This window comes from Neopelma chrysocephalum, unplaced genomic scaffold (genome assembly GCF_003984885.1).
Source record: "Neopelma chrysocephalum unplaced genomic scaffold, ASM398488v2 Primary Assembly neopelma1_42b, whole genome shotgun sequence".
Classification (NCBI taxonomy): Eukaryota; Metazoa; Chordata; class Aves; order Passeriformes; family Pipridae; genus Neopelma; species Neopelma chrysocephalum.
The window spans coordinates 6,929,481-6,950,039 of NW_020897701.1; the positions used below are offsets into that span (position 1 = coordinate 6,929,481).

A 20,559-nucleotide genomic window follows, 5' to 3' on the forward strand; every position below is an offset into this window, starting at 1 on the left:
ATCCAAAGAGTTGAATCATCTTTAAGTGGTCCATGAAAGGGGGCATCAAAGTGCTCCCAAACAGCCATGCACAAAATTACTTCCTTTTCCCCAAGAATATCTAATTCTTCTCATCTATATGAATAGAACTGTCTTCAAAATATGTCCCTAGCTTTATGTAAAAAAAAACATTCACTGATAGACAGAACAGTGCAGTAATAGGTGAGATTAACTGAAGTTGTAAGAGCAAAAATATCATTCATTAAAGTGCAATGCCATCGTTTAATGGTCACAACCCTATCCTGGGTCATGGGACAGCTGACTTCTATTCATAGGTATTTCAGTGACCTTCTGGGTGGCCTTGGATGTATCACTTTTTTCCTCTCTGAGAAAAATGCTGTAACAATAAATTAGTCCTGATGAACCCCTTTGCTCAGGACTCTCAAATCTACTGATGAAAACTGCCAGGGATTGTTGAGTGGATTTTTAAACTCTTACTCCACTACGGAAAACCTGTTTTGCTTTTGGTCTTGAGGCAGAGTATAAATACTGGTAAAGAGGTTATGCTTGAATCCCCTCAAATTAGGAGGTTCTCTGTTACAGTGGCAGACATCGAGTGATGTGTAGGTCATTCTTTCTTTGGCAGCAGCATCACACACTTCTCTTCATGGCTTCTAGCACTACTAGTCTTTTAAAGATACTTTACAATACACTGGATGACAAGCAGAGTTTGCTTCCAGATTTCTACAGGTGTTAACTATCCAACAGTAAAGGATTTCTCATTGCAACTTTTCTTTATTTTTTTTTTCTTCTCCGGAGTTGTACCAAATTCAGCACTCTAGTATTTATAAATATACATTATTGATATTCACTTTCAAGAATTCTCTTGCCTTTTTACTTCAATACGTTCTTGGGCTGAATAATGGTTTTCTTGAGATTGATTACAAATGGCCCTGGTTTCTAGGAAGCTTACCGCTGTTGATAAAGATCCTGACCATATTCACGTGTTTACCTGCTAGCTGCTTTGCATGACCTCCCACTTCAGAGTTGCCTTGCTTGTTGCGTGCTGCAGCAGACTTCTCTCTTTCAGCTTTGCTAGACCCATTCTCCAAGGAGGAAAGCTTTTCTGCAGCTGCTTTCTTTGCTTCCAGCTTCCTTTGCCGACAGGTCTTAACGGGCTCTGCTAACATCCTTACTTTTCGGCGAAAGGAGGTAAGGACCTGGATGCTGCCGTTCCTCTTCTTCTCCTCCTGGCCTTCAGCACTTCCAAACTCATCCACATCAGAGACTTTGTATAACGGGAGCACGTGGAGCTGCTCATCTTCTGGTGTTTGGCCAATTTCACGATTGTCTTCTCTAGTTAGTGTGCAAACCTGTAGGAAGGGTGCATTAGAGATCTGAAACACTGTCTCTGCATTTTGCCTTGCCCTGCCACTGTCAGCATTGGCATCTGGCACGCTATTTGTAAACTACAAGTTTCTGTGCAATTTATGCACATCACAAGCCTGCAATTTCATTCCTTCCATTACTCTGTTGGATGGTGTTAAGAGAAACAGAAGGTATATGTATCTATTTCTTTTACTTGTGCTGAAATGGACATTATAGTTAGGGACTACCCTAATGTGAAATAAACTGTGATCCATTGTGCTGTGGCCAGAGAGCTAATGCAGTGGGACCTGGGACTTTGTACTCACCTGAAGATTTTTTCACTACAATACATGAGGTAGCTACCTATTAGAGATAGCGTGCAATATAACATACTGGCACTGTATTTCATTCCCAGTCAGTGGTAGCTTCCAAGACTTTGCAAAGGAGCCAACTACTGTAATGTTAATCATAAGATTTAAGAAAGTTACTGTTGTGTCATGCAGCAAGCTCATTGTGTTAGTTCCAGCTAAAACAGGTATTGGGTGGATCTTGGTGGAAAAAGGTGCTGGTGGACATATTCTGCAGCAAAATCATTACATCAGCTGGTTTTAGGAGGAAAGCTCAGCTGGAAATGTATATTGTATTGGTGGTGATTAACTTGATAATTAAGTCAGACTCTGGAAACAGGAAAAATTTCGTTGGAATTAAAGAGGCAGATGCTCTATTTGGTTGTAATAAGAGCTGCACTGTCAATCTAGGTAGTTGCTTCAAACTACAACCATGATGATTATTCAAAACTGAAGAGTATTCTTTCTCATGTTTGCCCCAACTGTATTGTCACAGAGATAGCAGGCAAGGAACAGAAATAATCCAGTACACATTGAAAACCAGCTTGCTTTTCTGGTATCTTCTACAGCCTTTGCTGTACATGCTAGAAATCAGAACTGAAGAGAGTAAAGACTGCATGTACAATGCAAAGGATGGCAAGTCTTGCAGACTTTCTGCTCATCCCAAGCAGGAATAAAATTCAAAACTTTAAAACTCTCTTGGAAAGAAGTTGTTTGTTTCCACTTTATTAGAAGATATAATCCAAAGTTGTTAGAAAAGAAGTATTTCAAGGGGACAAATATAAACCATTTTTGCCAGCAACACAGAAACAGGCATTTCAGCCCTGTTGGGATCTTCTTTCCAAAGTTCCTCTTTCACCAGTTCTGTATTAAACCTTTCTTTAATACAGTATCTCAGTTGAAAGAAAAATTGTGTAGGGGATAATAAGCTAGCTCAGTTACTGCTTAATGTTTCTGGGTTTTTTAGTAATCTGCATTAGGCAGGCGTAAATTTAAACAGGCGGGAGATAACGTATTGAAGACACGAGGTGAGTGCTGGAGTAAGGAGGCTGTTACATGTCACAGACTTACCAGTGTGCTCCCGTTCTGCATGTTGTGCAAGTCTCTGTGAGCATGAGCACAGAAGTCCAGGCAGGCAGTGACCCCTGAGAATGGGCGACCTTCTTTTAAACCCAGGCGACACTCGGGTGCTCTGTGTTCGTACTCGATCTGGAGAGACAGGACAGGTTTCACTGCAGCCAAGCTGGATGCTCCAGTATTAGCACCCAACTAGCAATGAATGCTCCGCTGTGACAACGTGCAGGTCTCCCTAACGTCTTGGAGGTGACAACAAACAGATCTTGAAGGCACATCAAATGAAGCAATTTGATGGCAATTTCGTATCCATGCTTCATTCCTCACTGCTTTGTTCCCTGTTACCTTCTCTGGCATGATTGTGAAATTAGCCAATAATACTTTTCCTCATGTATTACTTTTGATTTTCTGCCAGTGGTTGGTGTTTTTACATGACAAATGCAGTGCACAGTTTCCGTGACTGGCACTGTGAGAGTGATATGTTTGTGTAGACTGGAAGTATACCAAGCTATTAAGGGAAAATGGCTGTAGAAAACTGACTTCAGAATTACTTCATGAAAAATAATAATTTGCTTTTTGATTTGTAATATTTTGGCATGCTAAACATGTATTTCATTAGCTTAAGTACAGCTCTAACCCCTGACTTAAAAAAAGAGAGAATTCAGTCCAGACAGTATTTTGTACCCATGCACTCATTATTAAGGAGATTTATAAAGAATTCATAATGCAACAATAAATCTAACATAAAAAGAAAGGATTTTTTAATGGAAGATCAAGCCTTGGAAAAATGATAGTTTCATATTTTATTTAGAAAATTTAAAAAATGAAACCACATTTGTAAAATGCTTTGCTGAAATTCCTGAACCTTTCAGGTGAATACACAAAACATCTACACTTAGTGGAACTTAATGGATCCCATTTTAAGTTAAGGTTAAATTAGAAGTTTTGCCAAGTCTTGATTCAACATCACTAAAAATACATTTAATTTTTAAATTTGAATTATTTACTTCCCTGGAATTTGAAAATAAAAGCAGAGCAAAACTTGAAATGCGTAAACTTGTTTGGAATTAAAAGTGAGTGGTCTGAAATGTTAGCCAGACTATAATTGTCTGATTATACTATACTGGTGCAACTGCTCTCTGAGATGTTCTATTGGGTCCAGTTGGGAAAGCAAACCCTTTAATCCAGAAGCGGTCCAGATTTGGATTAGAATATATCCGAGAATTTGAAATTTCAGAATTTGAAGAGCGATTGGTTTTAGGGCTTTTTGTTTTTAGAACCCTTTACAATATCATACAAATTAGAACTTGATAATCTCTCTTTAAAGCCACTGACCATAGCTTGATGACCGTTTCCCCACAAATACAAGGTCTGTGGGAAACTTCTGAAATAGGCCAAACTATATACATGCCTTATTACATAAGGTAAAAATTGAAGCTGGTAAAAACATGTATTTTCAACAAATGTTGGGGAGGACCACAGCTTACTTGGAGAAAAGTTCTTTTGTGAATTTTTGTGGGAAAAGAAAAGCAGCCCAAGCAAAGAACCATTTTATTGTTCACCACCCCCTCATTTTTTCTTCTTCCTCTTCCTTTTTTCTCTTGCAGAATGTCTCTCAGATATTTGGACAGATAACTACAGCTAGTGGGCACACAGCCATAGTCTTCTCCATAGTGAGTCTTCAAATATTATCTGATCAGGTAAGTGAAGCTGGGTAAGTCTGTACTGAATCTGCTTACCCTGTCTAGCTGCTACTAAATATGCAGTAAAGGAGTGAATTTTACAGTAGATAATAATGGACAGTTCTGTGTTTATTGTTTCTGTTACAGTTGAAAATCTGTCTTGTGCTGGTTGCTACAGCATAATGCTGTTAACAGGAAAGCAAGATGATGTCACAGGTTGCAGTAGATGTTGATAGTTTGGAAACTGTAAATTCTGTGAATGTTCATTATAGTAGGGAACCTGGGCAAAGAAAACGAAGGCCAGCAGTAATGTGTTTGCAAGTGGTATGTTGTCAAATTTTGATGTAACTATCTGAAAGACGTTTGGTAATGAAATGTAGATGAGACAGCCACACTGGTAACATCATCAAGGCTCTGAACGTGCTTGTGTCTGCAAACAGTTGAGACACAGAAAATACGTGCACACAATCCCCTCATGCAACAGGGCTGGTACAGGCACTTGTGTGCATACACAGGGCTCAGTGTGTTCAAATATAAAACTTCTCATAAAAAGCATGTTTATCATGGCTATTTTGGTGAAAACTAAATTCATCTGCTGCTTCAGAGAGCAGAAGTTAAACTGTGGCTTCAGGACTGGAGTGCAGTATGATACGCTGCCTTCTGGCACTGTTGCCAATCTCACACCATCTTCATGGCAGTTTTGCTAGTTTAGGTAGTAACTCCTGCTAAATCCAGAAATTCGTGTGTTAGAGCTGAAGACTGAAGTAATTTTACTGTGTTGATGTAGCAAAATGATTAGTTCTATTTAGTGGACCAAATTCTGCTAGTTTTACTTGTGAAAGCATTTTAAGTGGAATTGTTCATTTCCATTTGTCTTTTCCCTCATGACAAGAAATGCTGGCACAAAATATACATAATGGTTTGTTGCAAGGCTGAAACACTAGGAAGTGTGGTAAAAATCAGGTTATTTCCATGACTTCTCCATTTTCTTTTTTCCCCTATCATACCTGGTTGTTATATGCATCGGGTGCAAGCTTCTTGTAGGTAGGTGCCATCAGGGTTGACAGATTCTGCAAATTGGATTCTAGTTTTTCTTCCTGTTAGGAGATGAAATAGAATTCCATGACATTTCCATACTGTATGCCTGGGATCTAGGCAGTTAGGCTCTTTACACAATTATGTTTACACTGATGCTTGTGCAAAGGCCTAGACCACTATCATTCTTGATTAGACAGTAACTGTTGTGAATCTCGTTTTAATTTTATTGTTCCACAGCCCTTAAAGGAATGAAGCACTTAAAGCAGAGTAGTAGGATCTTTGCAAGAGGATATCATATACTGTAATCGTAATTTGTTCTATATTAAGAAGAATCACATTCTTCATCATGAAGGTGTTTTAGATCTAACTGTGGTAATACTCATTATTTTCCGTATTGGAGTTTTGGGAAAATAATACCCTTCATAAAGCTTGAGAGATATAACATCAGATTGGTCCATCAAGTAAATCTGGCTAATTCAAGAGTTTTGCACATTGCAATGACAGCACTTTGACACCCTGAAATATCTTTATGTGCAGCAATTTAAAAATATTGTAATATTTCAGCCTTCAAAAACTTCCCAGTTCTTAAGCAATGAAGAATCATGGATGCGTCTAGTAATTGGTGATATGGAGGTAGGAATTACCACACTTCTTTTTTTCTATAAGATGTACACTCTCAAAATAAGACTCTCTAAAAGTAAAGAAATTTAATAACATACTCCAGAGTTTTTCCCTATCCTCTCAGGATGAGAATCCCAAATTGAAACCCTCACTTCGCGAAGCCCTTATTTTTAATTTCAAGTGCATAAAGAACAGTGGCATATTGGAGTGATATACTTGTTTTTAGGAGTGTTTGTATTTTAGGAGGGTGTGAAGAACTGTGAAAAACCAGGTTTCAGAGACACGTGTTTGGTGCATTAAAAGTTTGTAGCTCCTACCATGGGACCATATCCCAGTTAGTGAGTCTAAAATGACATTATGAAATTGTCAAATATGTGACCTTGTGGCTGCTGCAGGAATTTGGAGCTTTTGTATGGCCTGTAGGTTACCATTTGTTAACGTAACTTCTAGTTTTTATTGGTGAGACTCCTATTTGTGCTGACTAAATTTGCCTGTGTTTGCCAGAAACCAGACTGGGCCACTGGAGCTTCACATGAATTGCTGGAGGTGTCCAGGAGTTGCTGCAGTCATAAGTTTAGAGATATATTGTGTCCAGGCTAAGGTCAATGTTTGTTACTCTGACTCGTTTTAAACTGTGCCAGTTTGCTGTAACAGAGTCCAGTCTGGAAACATTCAGTGGGGCAGGACTGTATGTAGAATGAGTCTTCCCATCTTCTTCTTCCTATTGTACTCTCAGAGTTTCATCATGTTTGTCTCCATTGAACCAGTCTGCTCTGGTTCCCAGTGGCAGTGTTATGTGCCATTAGCTGGTAAACCTTCCACGGTGCCACTGGGGAACACCCAATTGCAGGCCTAATACAGCCAGAATTATTCAGGCCGTGCCCTCTCCTCTAACTGTGAAAGCCTGCAAATATAGTTTCATGTCTCAGGGCTTTTACCAGCTGTCAGAATTTGGACAGTCAATTCAGCTGGCTCAGTGACTGAAATCAATCGTTTTTGACTGGCAGTTATTTAATTACCCTACTTGTACACCATCCAGGGAGGCCTCTGGCCCCTGCTCTCTTGTACTGTATCTCTATTTACAGAGTGACAGAAAACATTTCCTTGCAAATGAGGCTCATTTTAGAAATAGACACCAACCTCTTTTGGGTCGTCCCCCATCAGCTTAAACTTTCTTGGAATCTTGCTTCTGGCAAACTTACAACCATTGTAGTACATGCTCCAGGAGCAACCAAAGGAAAATGAAGCACCACAAGTTTCAGGGTCCAGCCCTTGACATGCACAAGTCCGTCTAGAAGAGAATACAGCTGTTAGCAGCAGATAGGTCACCCTGGAGCATTCCTGCAGTGGGCATCGGTGTTCTGCCAGCTCTGCGGGGAATCAGGGGTACAGATCGTCTTCCATCAGTAAAAAATGAAGAAATGGAAAAGGGAGGTTTACGCACTATAGCAGAAAAAATTTATCATAGTGAATAATTTCATGGTTACAAAGCAGGGTCTGTGGGGTTTGTACACTTCTGTGAGAAACTCGGCTTTGCTCGGAAGAGGATATGTTTGTGTGGTGCCTTGTTAGGTACTGATATTCATGGCACCTGAGGGGCCTATGCTGACAGCACTGCAAGAATGTGGGAGCCCTCTGGCAGGGGCTAAGCAATAATTTTTGAAATATGACTCTACCCATGAAGTCAAAGTAACATACAATGACAGCTATGGTAATTTTGGTCTAAATGTTCTCTGTCAGAAAGGCATGGGAAAACGATACAGTGCCATTTGCTTAGACTTAGGCTGGCTTCTCTAGGCTTACAGTATGATTTAATGCATCTAGCTTTTATTTCAGGGTTGAAGTATCTGCTATCCTGGCCCCTGCTGAGATGCTTCACAACTCTGGGAAGATGTTTTTTCCTATTTATAGGAATGTTTATTTTGCTTTTCTTACAAGGTTTGTGGGCTTCCAAACCACCTGAAATAGCTGAGAAGGTTATACATGTTTCAGGGTAATAGCATGAGCAGAGGTGCTGGGTCCGGGGCTGACGATGGGGCTGCAAGTTTGGTGAGCACCCCCTTTGCTCCACTTACTCTTCGTTTAGGGCACACCGCCGGTTCGTGAGCGTGCCGTACTTCCTCAGGGTGTCGGTGAGTTCGGAGTAGAGCTTGTCAGCCAGGCTTGTTGGGATTCCCTCCCAGACCAGGATGAGAATCACAATCACGGCCGTCTCACATGTGTGGCCTGCTCGCTCGCGCACCAAGCAGAGCAGCTTTTCCTCCTGACTGCTTCTGCGGACTACCTGCATGCACAGCAACACACACCCCAGAGCCCCAACACAAACAGTGCATTTCTTAATGGGTAGAGCAGGAGAATTGAAAACCTCAGCATTAGTGCCTGTGTGTGGAGGTTACTTCTACTTTTGTCTTCCTCTTTGTTTCTGGCACTTCGTGATGTAGGCCAGGACTACCCTTTCTGTTTAATGAAGCTGACTCTTAAGAGGTCGACTGATGCCATGGAAAGCCATGGTGGTGGAAAACAGCTTTGTAAAGGTATTCCCTGTGCTCTGATTCAGCAGGAATACTCTCCTGAATCTGCGTTATGGTTGTGGCCCAGTTTGATTGGTGAGCAAAAGGAAGTGAGCAGTGAGGTATCTCCCCACACAGAACTGGATCGTGGACACCTGTTCTTAGGGTAGGAACTGGACATGGAAGCTCTCTCCCCTTCCAAACTTAAGCAGCTAAATTTGTAATCAACCTCACTGTTTTGTGACTCGCTCTTACTACGTATAGACATTACAGTGATGAGAGGAAAGCAGTAGATGATTTTAAAATAAAACAGGATCCTTCCAGTAGCATAAGCAGTAAGAGCATTTCTGAAAAAAAAGGTGCAGTCTGGCATGCATAAAGATTATAATAATGTATCAGTTTTTCCTCGTCTTTCCCCAGCCAATCCAAACCATTCAGTAATTTGTGCCAAAGTACAACAGTGTTTGACAAGAGGATGCCCTGACACCTCTCTCAAACTGGGAGTATTTTAAAATACCCTATTTTAAAAACATTACTCTGTGCACTTACTGGACATACTTGTAAGCTAAAATTAAACAGCAATGCAAATGTCTGGTGTTGTGAATCTTAAATCTAAGCAAAAGTGCCTTTCTTCTTAGGTTTTCATACCTTTAAGCCAAATTTTAGTCTAGCTCTTCACCGTGCAACAAGTAAATGGAGTGAGAGATGGGTGGGAGCAGGCTACAGGCACCCTGTAGTACTGCTGCCATTGAGCTATTTTAAATTTCATGGTGTCAGCTCACAGAAGGACATGTCACTGCTGTCAGCTTACATGAACCGTCATACTGAACTGGATTAATTTGTGTACATCACTTACCCATTTAGCAATTGGACATCCTTGAGAACTTTTGCCTTCTTTCCCAGTGTAGACAACTCTCTCAATCCTTATAGCTTTACCCTTCTGTCCAAATCTTAAACAAACAAAAATATGTGCCATAAGCAGATTCATTTGGTTCTGCATGAACACTGAAAAGATGGAGCACATTTGCCAGTCTTATCTTAGAAAAATAAACTATGAATTACAGGGAAAGGTGTGCAGTGTGGTTTATTTTGCTGATTTTATTAGAGTAGTGTATTGATACATTAAGAGAGGCAAATGTCTTTATATATCACATGCATGGGTAAAAATTTTCAATACTACATTAATATTCCCAAACTTTTTAACCATTTCTTTAGAGCATTTGTTATAGATGACATTTTGAAAAGTGGATTTAAAAAAAAAAATATTTTGGTGAGGAATTTTATATTTTTCTTTTATTTCTAGGTGAAAGTTTTTTCTCTGAAACGTACATAATTAAGTTGTCATGGAACAGCTGGCATGCAATAGTCACTCTACTGATTTTCTGCGCTTGTTTCTGGCTTAGATAAAGTGTGAATCAGTTAAATCATGATTAATTTGCATAACATGTATCATCTGCTCATAAATTGTTACTTATTTACTTCTACCCAACTTCTATACTTCAGTTAGGATCACAAGGTGCCCTCAAATGATGCCATTTGTGTGTCTTTTAGTGACCAAGGTGGGCAAGCTCAGTTCTTGCTGAAGCATTTAGTCAAGATGATTATGCTGTCAAGGCAGAATCTAGCTCCACGTGCAAGGAATGCTGTTACCTAGAGCAAATGGGATCTGCTTTCCATGTCCTCTACTGGACCAGGCGGAAATATGTGGCAAACACCACGTGAAGCAAATCTTGACTCAGTAACAAGTGTCAGACCTGTTAGGCTGTTTGCATCTCAGGTCTCAGGGGAGGCCAAGAGACAGACACTGCAGTGGCTGCAGTGTTACAGACTGAGCTGCGAATTACTGAGTGTTACAGACTCAGCTGCATGTTGCGGACTGGGCAAACTGCACTTCCATCACCATTTCTTGAATTCTGCCACTCTCATTGGCGTTACCTTTTTCTTTTTAATAGCCAAGAGTGGGGACTAAATCACAGTCTCCTTGTTCTTTGCCTGTTACCTATAGAGCTGTCAAGATAGTTCCTTCCTGTTATGCAGCCATTTAATGATGCCTTGGGAACTTCTGACCTTTTTTCCCCTCTTGTTTTTGCACTAAAATCTTGGTGACATATTTAAGGGTCAATATTTGTATTTAAAGTTTTGTCCTGTCAAGGAAATGAAAAATGCTTATTTTTAGATGTGATCTCATTGTGAAGTTCCAGTGTCACAGGAAATTATACAAATAAAATCTAGTTGTAGTACACATGTTCTGCAGGCAACTGTTAGGTCAATTCTTCCTACTTAGGCTTGCATGTTAGTATTTATTTGCTTCTTTATATAACCACATTAAAAAAACATTTTTAAATCTTAACATTTTCTATCAGTTTTCTCATCTGGATTGCAGGACAACTGTGCAGATGCCTCTATAGAAACATGTTGTACATTACACACTAGAAATGAAATGGACTTTGTCTCAAATATTTTCAACTGTCACAAAGGAATTTGTGCCTGATGTTTGTCATGCTTGCTTTCAGGCAAAAGCTGATTGGCTTTAAAACTGGAGCAAAACTCACTGAGCATGAAGTAGGAACTGGGAGAAGGAAGAGGTAAAATGTATGTATCCACTGTGGATTCTGCAAGAAATTAGTTCTGGTATAGCTAAAATATTAATTGTAAGTCTAAATCCAAATCCTGGTTTGTTTAGCAATGCTGATACCTTAGAAGTCAATCCATATTCAAGGGAAGCCAGGTGAAAAGTGCTTCAGTTGTGATTAGTGTCACCAACTGCACACATATCTTTATAATGAAGGCTCTTTTTTTTTTTTTTTTTATTTAGGGATACAAAATTAACTGTTGAAGAGTTCTGGAGCTCTTCAGTCAGGGAATTACACAGTTCATACCATGTGAACAGTTGAAAACTAGCCATTGTTCAAGTGGCAGCTGCTATACTCTCCTGAACCTGGCTGAGAAGATGCATGCTATCTACAATCTCTCAGGATTTCCTTCTGCCAACATGAAATGAAATGGGAAAAAAAAAAAAGAAAAAAGTGAAGTCAATATTAAGGATGAAAAACTACATTCCAAACTAAAAAAAATGAAAGAGTTTTATCTCTAATAATTGATGTTATGACAGGAATGACTTTCCTCTTATTTATTATTTGTAAAGTACTAAAGAATGAACCAGTCAGTGGGAGCTCTGGAGATAACAAATTGTAAAGAGCTTCTCCAGAGAGTCGGTGTTCACTCTCCTTTCACAGAAAGAAGCTGATTTATGTAGCTTACATGCATCTGAGCTGCTCTCAAAGCTAAAAACAATTATTGGGGCAAACCCTGCCCGGGAGTCACAGGGAAGGAAGTACTAAGAAAGAGAAAGGACCTTAGAACTTAAAGGTAATCTGAAGGATTTAATAGGCTCCAAGTGGCCCATCGTTGCACAGTGATGAGCCAAGACAACAGACCTTGCTAAGAAATGGTGCTCCTTAGCTCAGACAAAGCACTGCAATAATGTCCACTTGCTTTTGGTTCTGCAATTAGCTGCAGCTTCATTGCAGTTCTGGAGACCAAATTTTTAAGGTACAGGTTCCCATCTGTCTCTGACTTACTGAAGTTTTTTGTTTGCTTATTTGTTCAGAGGGGAACTGAGTTCCCAGATACCTCTAAAAATCTGCTCATTACTGTGTGCCCACCAAAAGCTACAAGTAATGCAGAATTCACAGGGCAGAAGTCACTTTTCTGAAAGCTTTTAATTTAAATACCTTAGAAAGGCTGGTGGTTTTTGCACTTACGCATGTTTTTAAATAGCACAGATCATGTATCTCTTCTGTGCCTTTAAAAATTCCTGATTTGGTTGGCATTGATGTAATAAATACATCACGGGATGAAACACGATAACAGGGATTGTCCTTAATCAAGATAAGACTGGGTTTGTGCAATACTACAGGGAAGGGGGATGTTTTTTCACAAAACCGCTTATCGATTCTTGGGCTGAAATCCTATCCAACAATTTTGTGGCACTCCTCTGGACGTGACCAAGTCAGATTTAGCCCTTTAGGGATGTATTATATATTTAGTAATTCAGTGAGGGGGAACTAATGTTGAAGTTTGGTGTTCTGCTCTTCATCCTCCTTCTACATTCTGGCATTCTCCTGCCCAGAGGGAACCACCAGCTCCATGCCTGCTTTTGCAGCCATTGCCAACCGTCCTGCTTGGCAGGCTGGTGAATACTTGTTCCGGCTTGGGTTTGCTGGCGTCTGCCTCAAAGTGTGCAGCCTGTGCCAGCCAGCAGACTATTAGCCCTGTCAAATATTGTGACTCTCTGGTGAATAGCACAGTGCGTCATGTTGGCAACACTGGAGTAGCTAAGCCTACAAGTAATTACTTGATTTGCAGTTGTTTATTTCTTTATGTGCAAAAGCTGGAAAAATTCTGACATCCACAAAAGGATAAATGTTAATCTGCTCTGTGCCTTTGCACTAATTACCTTTCTTCCATGATTTCTCTAATAGCTGCCACATTAGGACCGGCTCCTAGATGGGTATAGAAAGGACCTTCATCTTTTTCAATAATTTGCTCTGTTTAAAACAAAATAAAGGGTTATTACTTTGAAGCTTAATTCTTTAATGTAAAATGTCACATTGCAAAGCTTACATCTAGCTTGTTGGAATACTGCTGTATGGGTCTGGGGTCAGAGTTTTCAAACACTGAGGTCTAAAGTATGCCCATGCAATTTGTACAAGACATGCAAAGCACGTGGCTAATCGTGCAAATAGCCGTGATAGGGACCGTGTGCCCTTTGCCAGCACAAACAGTCGTTTCATGTCTCAGGCTCTACACTGAAATTCAAAAGGCATTTTCCTGTTATCAACAAACAATTGTTTCTCCTTCTCCCACTTCCTCCTCTCCCAGTATCTAAAAAGGAGGATAAATGGGATACCAATGGTAAATATTGACGTTACTGAGCTGTACAGTACTTGTTTTTCAGCAGACGTTGCAGTGTAGGAACCTACAGCTTGAGAAAGTGGCCAGTAAGGTTACATAGTGAATTCCTGACACCCACAGAAAGACTGTGAAATGAAAAAAAACAAAGTTTGCTGAAAGAAATCCTGCACAAGGCTTGGTCAAAATGCTTGTATGCTAAGAATGTGGCCTCAGTTTTCTGTATGTAGGTAGGACCATGCCATCAGTCACAATACATGCTACATGTTTGGTTTGATACCAGGAGGCAGGCTCCAGCAGTGAGAAAGAAATGGCCAGGCTCTGCTTGGGATCAGGAGATGGTGGAGCTGTGCTGCCCGATGTCTGAATGTTGCCTTTATGTTTTCTGCCATGCTAACTCCAAGAGCTGGACGAGGTGGTGCTGCTCTTGATATACAGCCTCGGGAAGCACGACAAAGGCATGCGATACACTTGAACATGTCAGTGGGGGGATGGCTTAATTTAATCTTCCTAAGGGCAAGTATTGATAGGAAAGAGCAATGGAAATGATTCCCAGAAAACTTATGCCAACTATATGGGAGAAACTATATATAAAAAACCCAAACCAACAAACAACTGTGTTTTCAAAAAACCTAAATTTTAGAGGTTGTTTCTTATAAAAGAACAAGGAACAGCAAGGAACTGGCTTCCAGTTTTCTTCCTAGTAGCTTTGGAAATACACTATCTCCTGTTTTTGTTCCCATGGATCATCTCTTGAGATATAGCCCCAAGCAAGGTCCATTTTGCAATTCTGGAGGAGCATTGATTCAACTTTCCTCTTTTATAGTTGGTACAAAATCCGAGTAACTGAAACTATAACAAGGATTTTGATTTCCTTTCCCCCCCGCCCCTTTTTGTTGCTGAACCTTTTGTCTCAGCCTGAATAGTTTATCCACTAGAGTCTGAAAGTGTCTGTTAGACCTGGCTGTGTGCAGTGTCAGTACTGTATGGAAGCTCAGGCTATGGGGCCATGCCTATCACTCTACTTTGCTTCCCTCTGCTTTATTTTTCCAGCTTTTGGAAACTGGGTATGCCTATGAAGAAACACTGAGGGTCCCCCTCACTGCTTTTTTTGGTGCTGCTTGTGTAGCTTCTCTAAGAACTGCTGATCTCTTTAGCCTTACAGGAGACAAGCGCATGAAAGGGAGGATAAACTCTTGCAACAAGTGAGGAATAATCCGACATCTGTTTTTTTGCTTAGGCTTTACTGAGGGAAACTTCAGCAATTTCACTATTAGAGCAAAAAATGGCATAAGGATCTCAACTTTTGGACCCAGGATATGTTTATAAATGCTATCTCTAACCTTGACAAATAAATTAGGTTATAAAGTTATGACCTACTTTTTATCAGTATGTTGTTATTATGTGTCTACTGTTCAAGAAGAATGGATGTGAGGCCATAAGCATTCTGACTGAAAAATCAAATAGGTATTTGCTTTATGAAATGAGAAAGGGCCCACGCGTAGGGTTGGTAAGCATAAGTGTGTAAAATTCTAGTTTTGTAAGTCTTTTGTAAGTCTTCACTAATTACTGTTCTAAAAAAAACCACCCAAAAAAATCTTGCAACAAAAACATCCAACTAACCCCATGATCCCAACCTGAAGGTTCATTTCCTTCCTGTGAACTAGTACGTTTTTAGTACATCTCAGCACTTACCAACACAGCTGCAAGATGGGAAATCATACTGGGTTTTGGCAGGTGTGTCCAATAAATTTTTTACAGGAGTATCCAATAACTTGGAAGGTGAGTCTAAAAAATTATTGAGAACAGTTCCAGCTGTTCTTTTGGTCGGGGTTTTCTCAGCAGACAAGTTTGCTTGCTGATCTAAGATTGGAGTCTGAGTGTCAAAATCTGCAGCACTGGTATTTCTTGACAGAATGGTAATAGGGCCTGCTGTTTCAACCTTCACATGTTTGGGTGATTTGAGAGTAAAAGTCTTATGATCAAACAGTGATTTGACCTGTATCTGTTTTAGCTGCTGTTCCATTGTCTCGATGATGCTCTTTTGTTGCATGTTCTCGTAGCCAAAGTGCTGATTCTCTTGTTTAATTGTTTTTTTCCACATTTTGTTTTCCAGCTGTCCAGCTGATGGGCGCATGCAGACATTAGACTTTGTGCCAGCCTCAGTTTTGATAGGCTTGTGTGCTGCACTGGGACCAATCTCGGTTTTGGGCTGCTGGTATGCTTGCTGCTCCTGTTTTTGCAAGAGGTGCCACCTTAGAGCAGCATGCTTTTGAAAATCCTTAGGGGTCTGGGACTGCAAATGACAGCCTCTCTGATCTTGGGAGTGTGGGGCAGTTTGGCTGTGTGGTAAGTACTGCTGAGGAATCTGTGGAGCTTGTTTGCTCGAAAGGTCTTGGTTCAGACTAGCACCATAGCATTGTGATGGCTGGAGTGGCGGTAGCTGTAAAACTGAGGCTTGTTGTGTCTGTTGCTCTTGTTCTTGAAAACAGTGATTCACATCTTGCTTTGTAGTCAAGTCATTTGAAAAATACTGAACATGTTGCAAGTCCTGCATTTTGTTGGCTCCAAAGCGTTCTATATTGGCGGCGCTTCCTTTCTTCTCGGAAACCAAGTGCATGTTGTTTGGGCATGGGTGCTGGAGACTAGCCTTTGCCTTCTGAGTGTACAGGGGAGCTTTGTTGTTCATGGTTCGCACCTGCTCTAGGCCTAGCTGAGGGTGAGGCAGTGGGAATGCATTTGATTTCATGTACTTATTCCCAGCTTGGAAACATTCCTCTACTTTAAGCTGATTGAAGGATGTCCTGTCTAGAAGCTGCTCAGCATTGGTTTGGGAGTGGGATACAGTTCGGGACAGGTCTTTATTTTTCATTTGCAGAGACTGCTGATGGTTTGAGGTTACCTGTGGACTGCATGGCAATTGCACCCGATGTGTCTGTTTTTGAAGCATCTGTTGCAAAATGTGTGAATGCAAGAACTGTCCATTTTCCCCTGGCTGGGGATTCAAGTGCTGCTGTTTCAAGGGGGCTCCTAAAGGCTGTTCGGCTTGTGGTTTTTCTGGTCTTTCCTGGAAATGGAGCTGCTGTGGAGGGTGTTGCTGCACTTGGGACTTGAGTAGGGAATCCACCTTTGTGAGCTGTGGCTGTGGTGAGTGTTTCTGGAAGGGCAGCTGCTGGTCAGCTGGGGGATGCGGCTGCAGCTGGGAGCTCTCACTTTTGTACAGCGAAGGAAGTTGTTCCTGTTGCATTATCTTCTGGCTCCGGGGCTGTCCTGAAGGCCCCTTTAATGAATCAGGACTTCCAGCATACTGTTTTGTGTAGACTGTTTGGGCTGTGTTTGGCTGGCACTGAAGAACTGATCGCAGTAATGCTTCGCTAGGCTTTTGGGGAGGCTCTCTCTGGCGGAACTGCGTGGAAACCAGTTCTATCCAGGCTGGTTTTGAATAATGTTGAGCCTGTTGGACAGGCTCTTTCACTTGGTCCTTTTCTTTGTCGGGAGGAGTCTCAGGTTCTCTCTGTCCTGGGAAATGCTGATAGTGTTGTTGCAACTCACCCTCGCTTCCGCGCGCGTGCAGGTTTTGGAGGGGAGGTTCTGACGCCAGCGTCACTTCTTCAGGGCGCTGCTGAATTGAGGCGGCCACAGCAGCTTGTGGGTTGCTTTCACTGACACCTTGTTGTGACGTTTGTGCCTGCTGCAGAAGTCTCTGCTGAGGGTGAAGTTGTTGTTGGCTGAGGCTGGGACTTTCTGACATTGGTCCCTCCTGTTGTCCTTCATTCTTTATCTTCCCAGGAAGAGTTTCACATCTGCTGTCATAGGAATGGTGTCCTTCTTGCACCACGGCAGACAGTGCACTGTTCATTTCTGGAGCAGGAGGAGTGGAGGAATCTTTGTGAAAGGTTGAGTTCTGTGTAAAGAAAGCACCATTATTTTCTGCTTGCTCAGAGTACCTTTCCAGAGCAGTGCTCTGAGTTTGCAGGTTACTGCTGGAACTTAAAGAGAGGTCTTGGTTGGGAACCTGCCCTATGCTTCCATGAACATTACTGCTTCCTATGGGTAACTGGTGTGGATCATAGTCTGGAATCTGTTGCTGTAGCTGTAGTTCTGGTTTCTGAAGCAAACAGCTTCCTGGCAATACAGGTGGTTTACTGGAGTCTTCTGTGTTGTAGACCTCAGTAACCACTACAGCTGGCACTTGAGGCAGCTCAGAGTTTGAGGTCTGTGGGGAAGTGATCTGCCCTGAGGTATGGGATGAATGCGTTGTCTCATAGGACAACTCATTAGTAGCCTGACTGGTAATGGCATTGATATGAGATGTGTTCTTCTGCATTGCTATGGAAACATGTTCTGGATAATATTGAGACAGTGTTTTCTCCAGGAGTTCACCATGCATGCTTTCCATGGAAGAGGCAGAAACTGTAGCACCATTAGGCATTGGCACTGCCTTGTTCTTAAGTAGTAAGACAATGTCCCTGTTGTGGCAATGAATGTTTTCCTGCTCATCCTGAATCAGGAGGTCATGAGGGTTTTCTGAACCACCACCGTTATATCCTGTAGACGGTATCAAATCTGAAGCTTCATTTTCTTGTCTTGTAAAACTCTCAGGTTTCTTCTCACTGTAAGAATTGGAGATGCTTGGTTTTTCACTATTATCCTCTGGCTCAGCTTTTTCTCCGTTTACCTCCTTGTCTTGTTTCACTTTTTTGCTCTCGTGAAGTCCATACAGAGAGGGCTCACTAAAAGTGCGTTTTATCCCACCATTTTGCATATATTTGGAATATACTTTCTTGTCTTGTAAAAGGTCGGGGCTCACGCGGTTGTTTGGACTTCCCTTTGGGTGGGGCACTCCGTAGTTGCTTTTAATGAATAGCGGCTTGTGGTCTCCGTTTACTTCGACTCCAGGCCTCTCTGCTGCTGGACTTCCATTCTGTAGCTTCACTGCAGAAGGCTCTGGCTGGCACACGTGAGAAGGCTGCGGTATTAGAAATGGACTCAATCTATTGCCGTCAACATGGTTGGTTCTGTCCTGTTCCATCTGGCCTGCTCCGGGGCCATCCACAAGGCTACCCTCCAAATGTATCTAAGGGAGAAAAGAAACGGGAGAGAATCCAAATCAATTTTAGTTTCCACTGATGGACAGCCAGTTACCAACAATTCCTGCAGCATTCAAGCACCCGATGCCCTGACCAGCTCCCATACACAACGTGAGCTTGCAGGCTCACCTGAGGAGTGTTTCACTATCCTATTTTGGGCATTTTGCAGCCCCATGTCTCCCTTTTTCTTAAAGGCTTATTCTTGAAGATGAAGAGTGAAAATACAGAGAGGCTTCCTTACCCCCATTTAACACGCAAGCAGACATTTTACCAGAAAAAATATCTCATAATGGTGCAAAAAATATTCTCTGCTTTTGAATGATTTGCACAGACTTGTCTGTCATCACATTTTGCCCTTGGTAAGGCAGAAACTCATGCTGAAACCATGGTTCCCAGACTTGGTGCTAATCCCTTCGTTTGATTAAGTGTGCCAAACCTCTTTTGTCTGACTTGAAGGATTATTGCCTCCAAGTTTGTCAGTTAGAGGTGATAATGTCCTTTTTTTAATGTCCTCAGCTGTTTGACAGGGTCTTTTAAAACTGGCATTCCTAAAGAGCATGCAAGTGGCACAGTACACATTAGAAAAAGCCATGCTTGACTGCTGTCCATAGGAACTCTTACAGTTCATCAGCACCTTGGTAGAGTTGGCAGAAACAAGCTGAGTGATTTCTGAAAGGTTTGGTGGAAGTGGTATTTTTTCAGGCATTAATATCCTTTAACATTTACATATAGACATCATGCATGGCTTAAACTATGCATTTGGGTTTTGAACAGCTGTGAAGCTAGCATTTCTTTCTTCTTTGTTTGGATGGGAAATCCCATTTTCTCATATACTCTTTATATTTTATTTACAAAGTGAAGGTTTTAGCTGGATAGAAGTACTGACAATGTGCAGTCAACAAATTCCATATAATGACAAGCTAATCCTGTTCACATGGATCTTCCCAGGATTCACAGTCTCAGTTAACACACATAAAGCCCTTGTTTGACTCTGCTTGTAATTAATTCATTGTTGGCTTTCTGACTCTCAACCAGTCACAAATGACAGAAGACAGACTAACAGTGGGTCTTACAGATGTGAGGTTGCACAGAAAAAATTTGGACATGTACATGGCTTTGTTCTGAAGCTTTTATTTTTAGTTTGCATAAAGGAGAATCTGAATGGTCCTCCATTACCACGTCCCTGGTTGGACTGTCAAGTCAGGAGAAACACTACATGTGCCTGGTATTGCCACTACGTAGGAAGAGCTACTAAACTGAAAAAATCTCCCATCATGGCTGCTCTGCTTATGTATTTATCCTACATTAATATTTTTATGTTATTAAAATGTAATTTTAAATGTTATTTAAATGTAATTTATACAGTTTTCAGTGCAATATTGCTTTAGTCAGTTGAGTAATATGATTTTAAAATGCTTTTAAAAGTAATAGTAATTAATGAAATTCATTTCATCCAGCAGACTCTCCTCTGCTTGCAGCTCTGATTTCAGTAGCAGGATAATTCAAATGTGCATTTTGACTGGCAAGCACCTATACAATGACCTGTATTCCCTTCCTCCATATCCCAAACTTGCTTTTCGATTTACTTTTGACCTCCTGAAGGTTTTTTTGTTTTCTTCCTTTACTCAATTTATGTTTTGTAAGATAGAAATAGAGAAGTTCTCTCTGCAAGTAAAAGTACTCTAAAATAGAGTTTTTGCAGGGAAAGCTAAGAACAGGGAGATGGAAAAGAATGTTTGTCAACTTGGCCTATTTTTTTGACAAAGTAAGGAAGGCTTCTTCCCTTCTAGATATATTTCAGTATATTTCCCATCCTAGCTTTATAGTACCACAAGACATGAGCCTTTGGAGCTTTCCCAGGGAGACGATGTTCTGTGTTTAGCAGAAAGCAGCGTGAAAAGGATTCCTCTGATGTGTCATTCTAGGCCAGGCAACA

General features: G+C 41.1%; 1 protein-coding gene across 4 annotated transcripts in view; it reads right to left on the bottom strand.

Annotated features, from left to right (window-relative positions):
* Nucleotides 1-20,559, bottom strand: part of TET2 (tet methylcytosine dioxygenase 2) — a 71,592-nt gene that overhangs the window by 5,067 nt on the left and 45,966 nt on the right. For all 4 annotated transcript variants that reach the window (XM_027677106.1, XM_027677105.1, XM_027677104.1 and 1 more), the window contains 8 exons: nucleotides 15,229-18,610; nucleotides 13,079-13,169; nucleotides 9,476-9,569; nucleotides 8,185-8,393; nucleotides 7,250-7,400; nucleotides 5,458-5,547; nucleotides 2,766-2,903; nucleotides 992-1,352 (listed from right to left, as the gene is read on the bottom strand). In XM_027677106.1, the coding sequence (XP_027532907.1) occupies nucleotides 992-1,352; nucleotides 2,766-2,903; nucleotides 5,458-5,547; nucleotides 7,250-7,400; nucleotides 8,185-8,393; nucleotides 9,476-9,569; nucleotides 13,079-13,169; nucleotides 15,229-18,565 (4,471 nt within the window). In that variant the 5' untranslated portion in view covers nucleotides 18,566-18,610. The remainder of the gene's footprint in view (nucleotides 1-991; nucleotides 1,353-2,765; nucleotides 2,904-5,457; nucleotides 5,548-7,249; nucleotides 7,401-8,184; nucleotides 8,394-9,475; nucleotides 9,570-13,078; nucleotides 13,170-15,228; nucleotides 18,611-20,559) is intronic.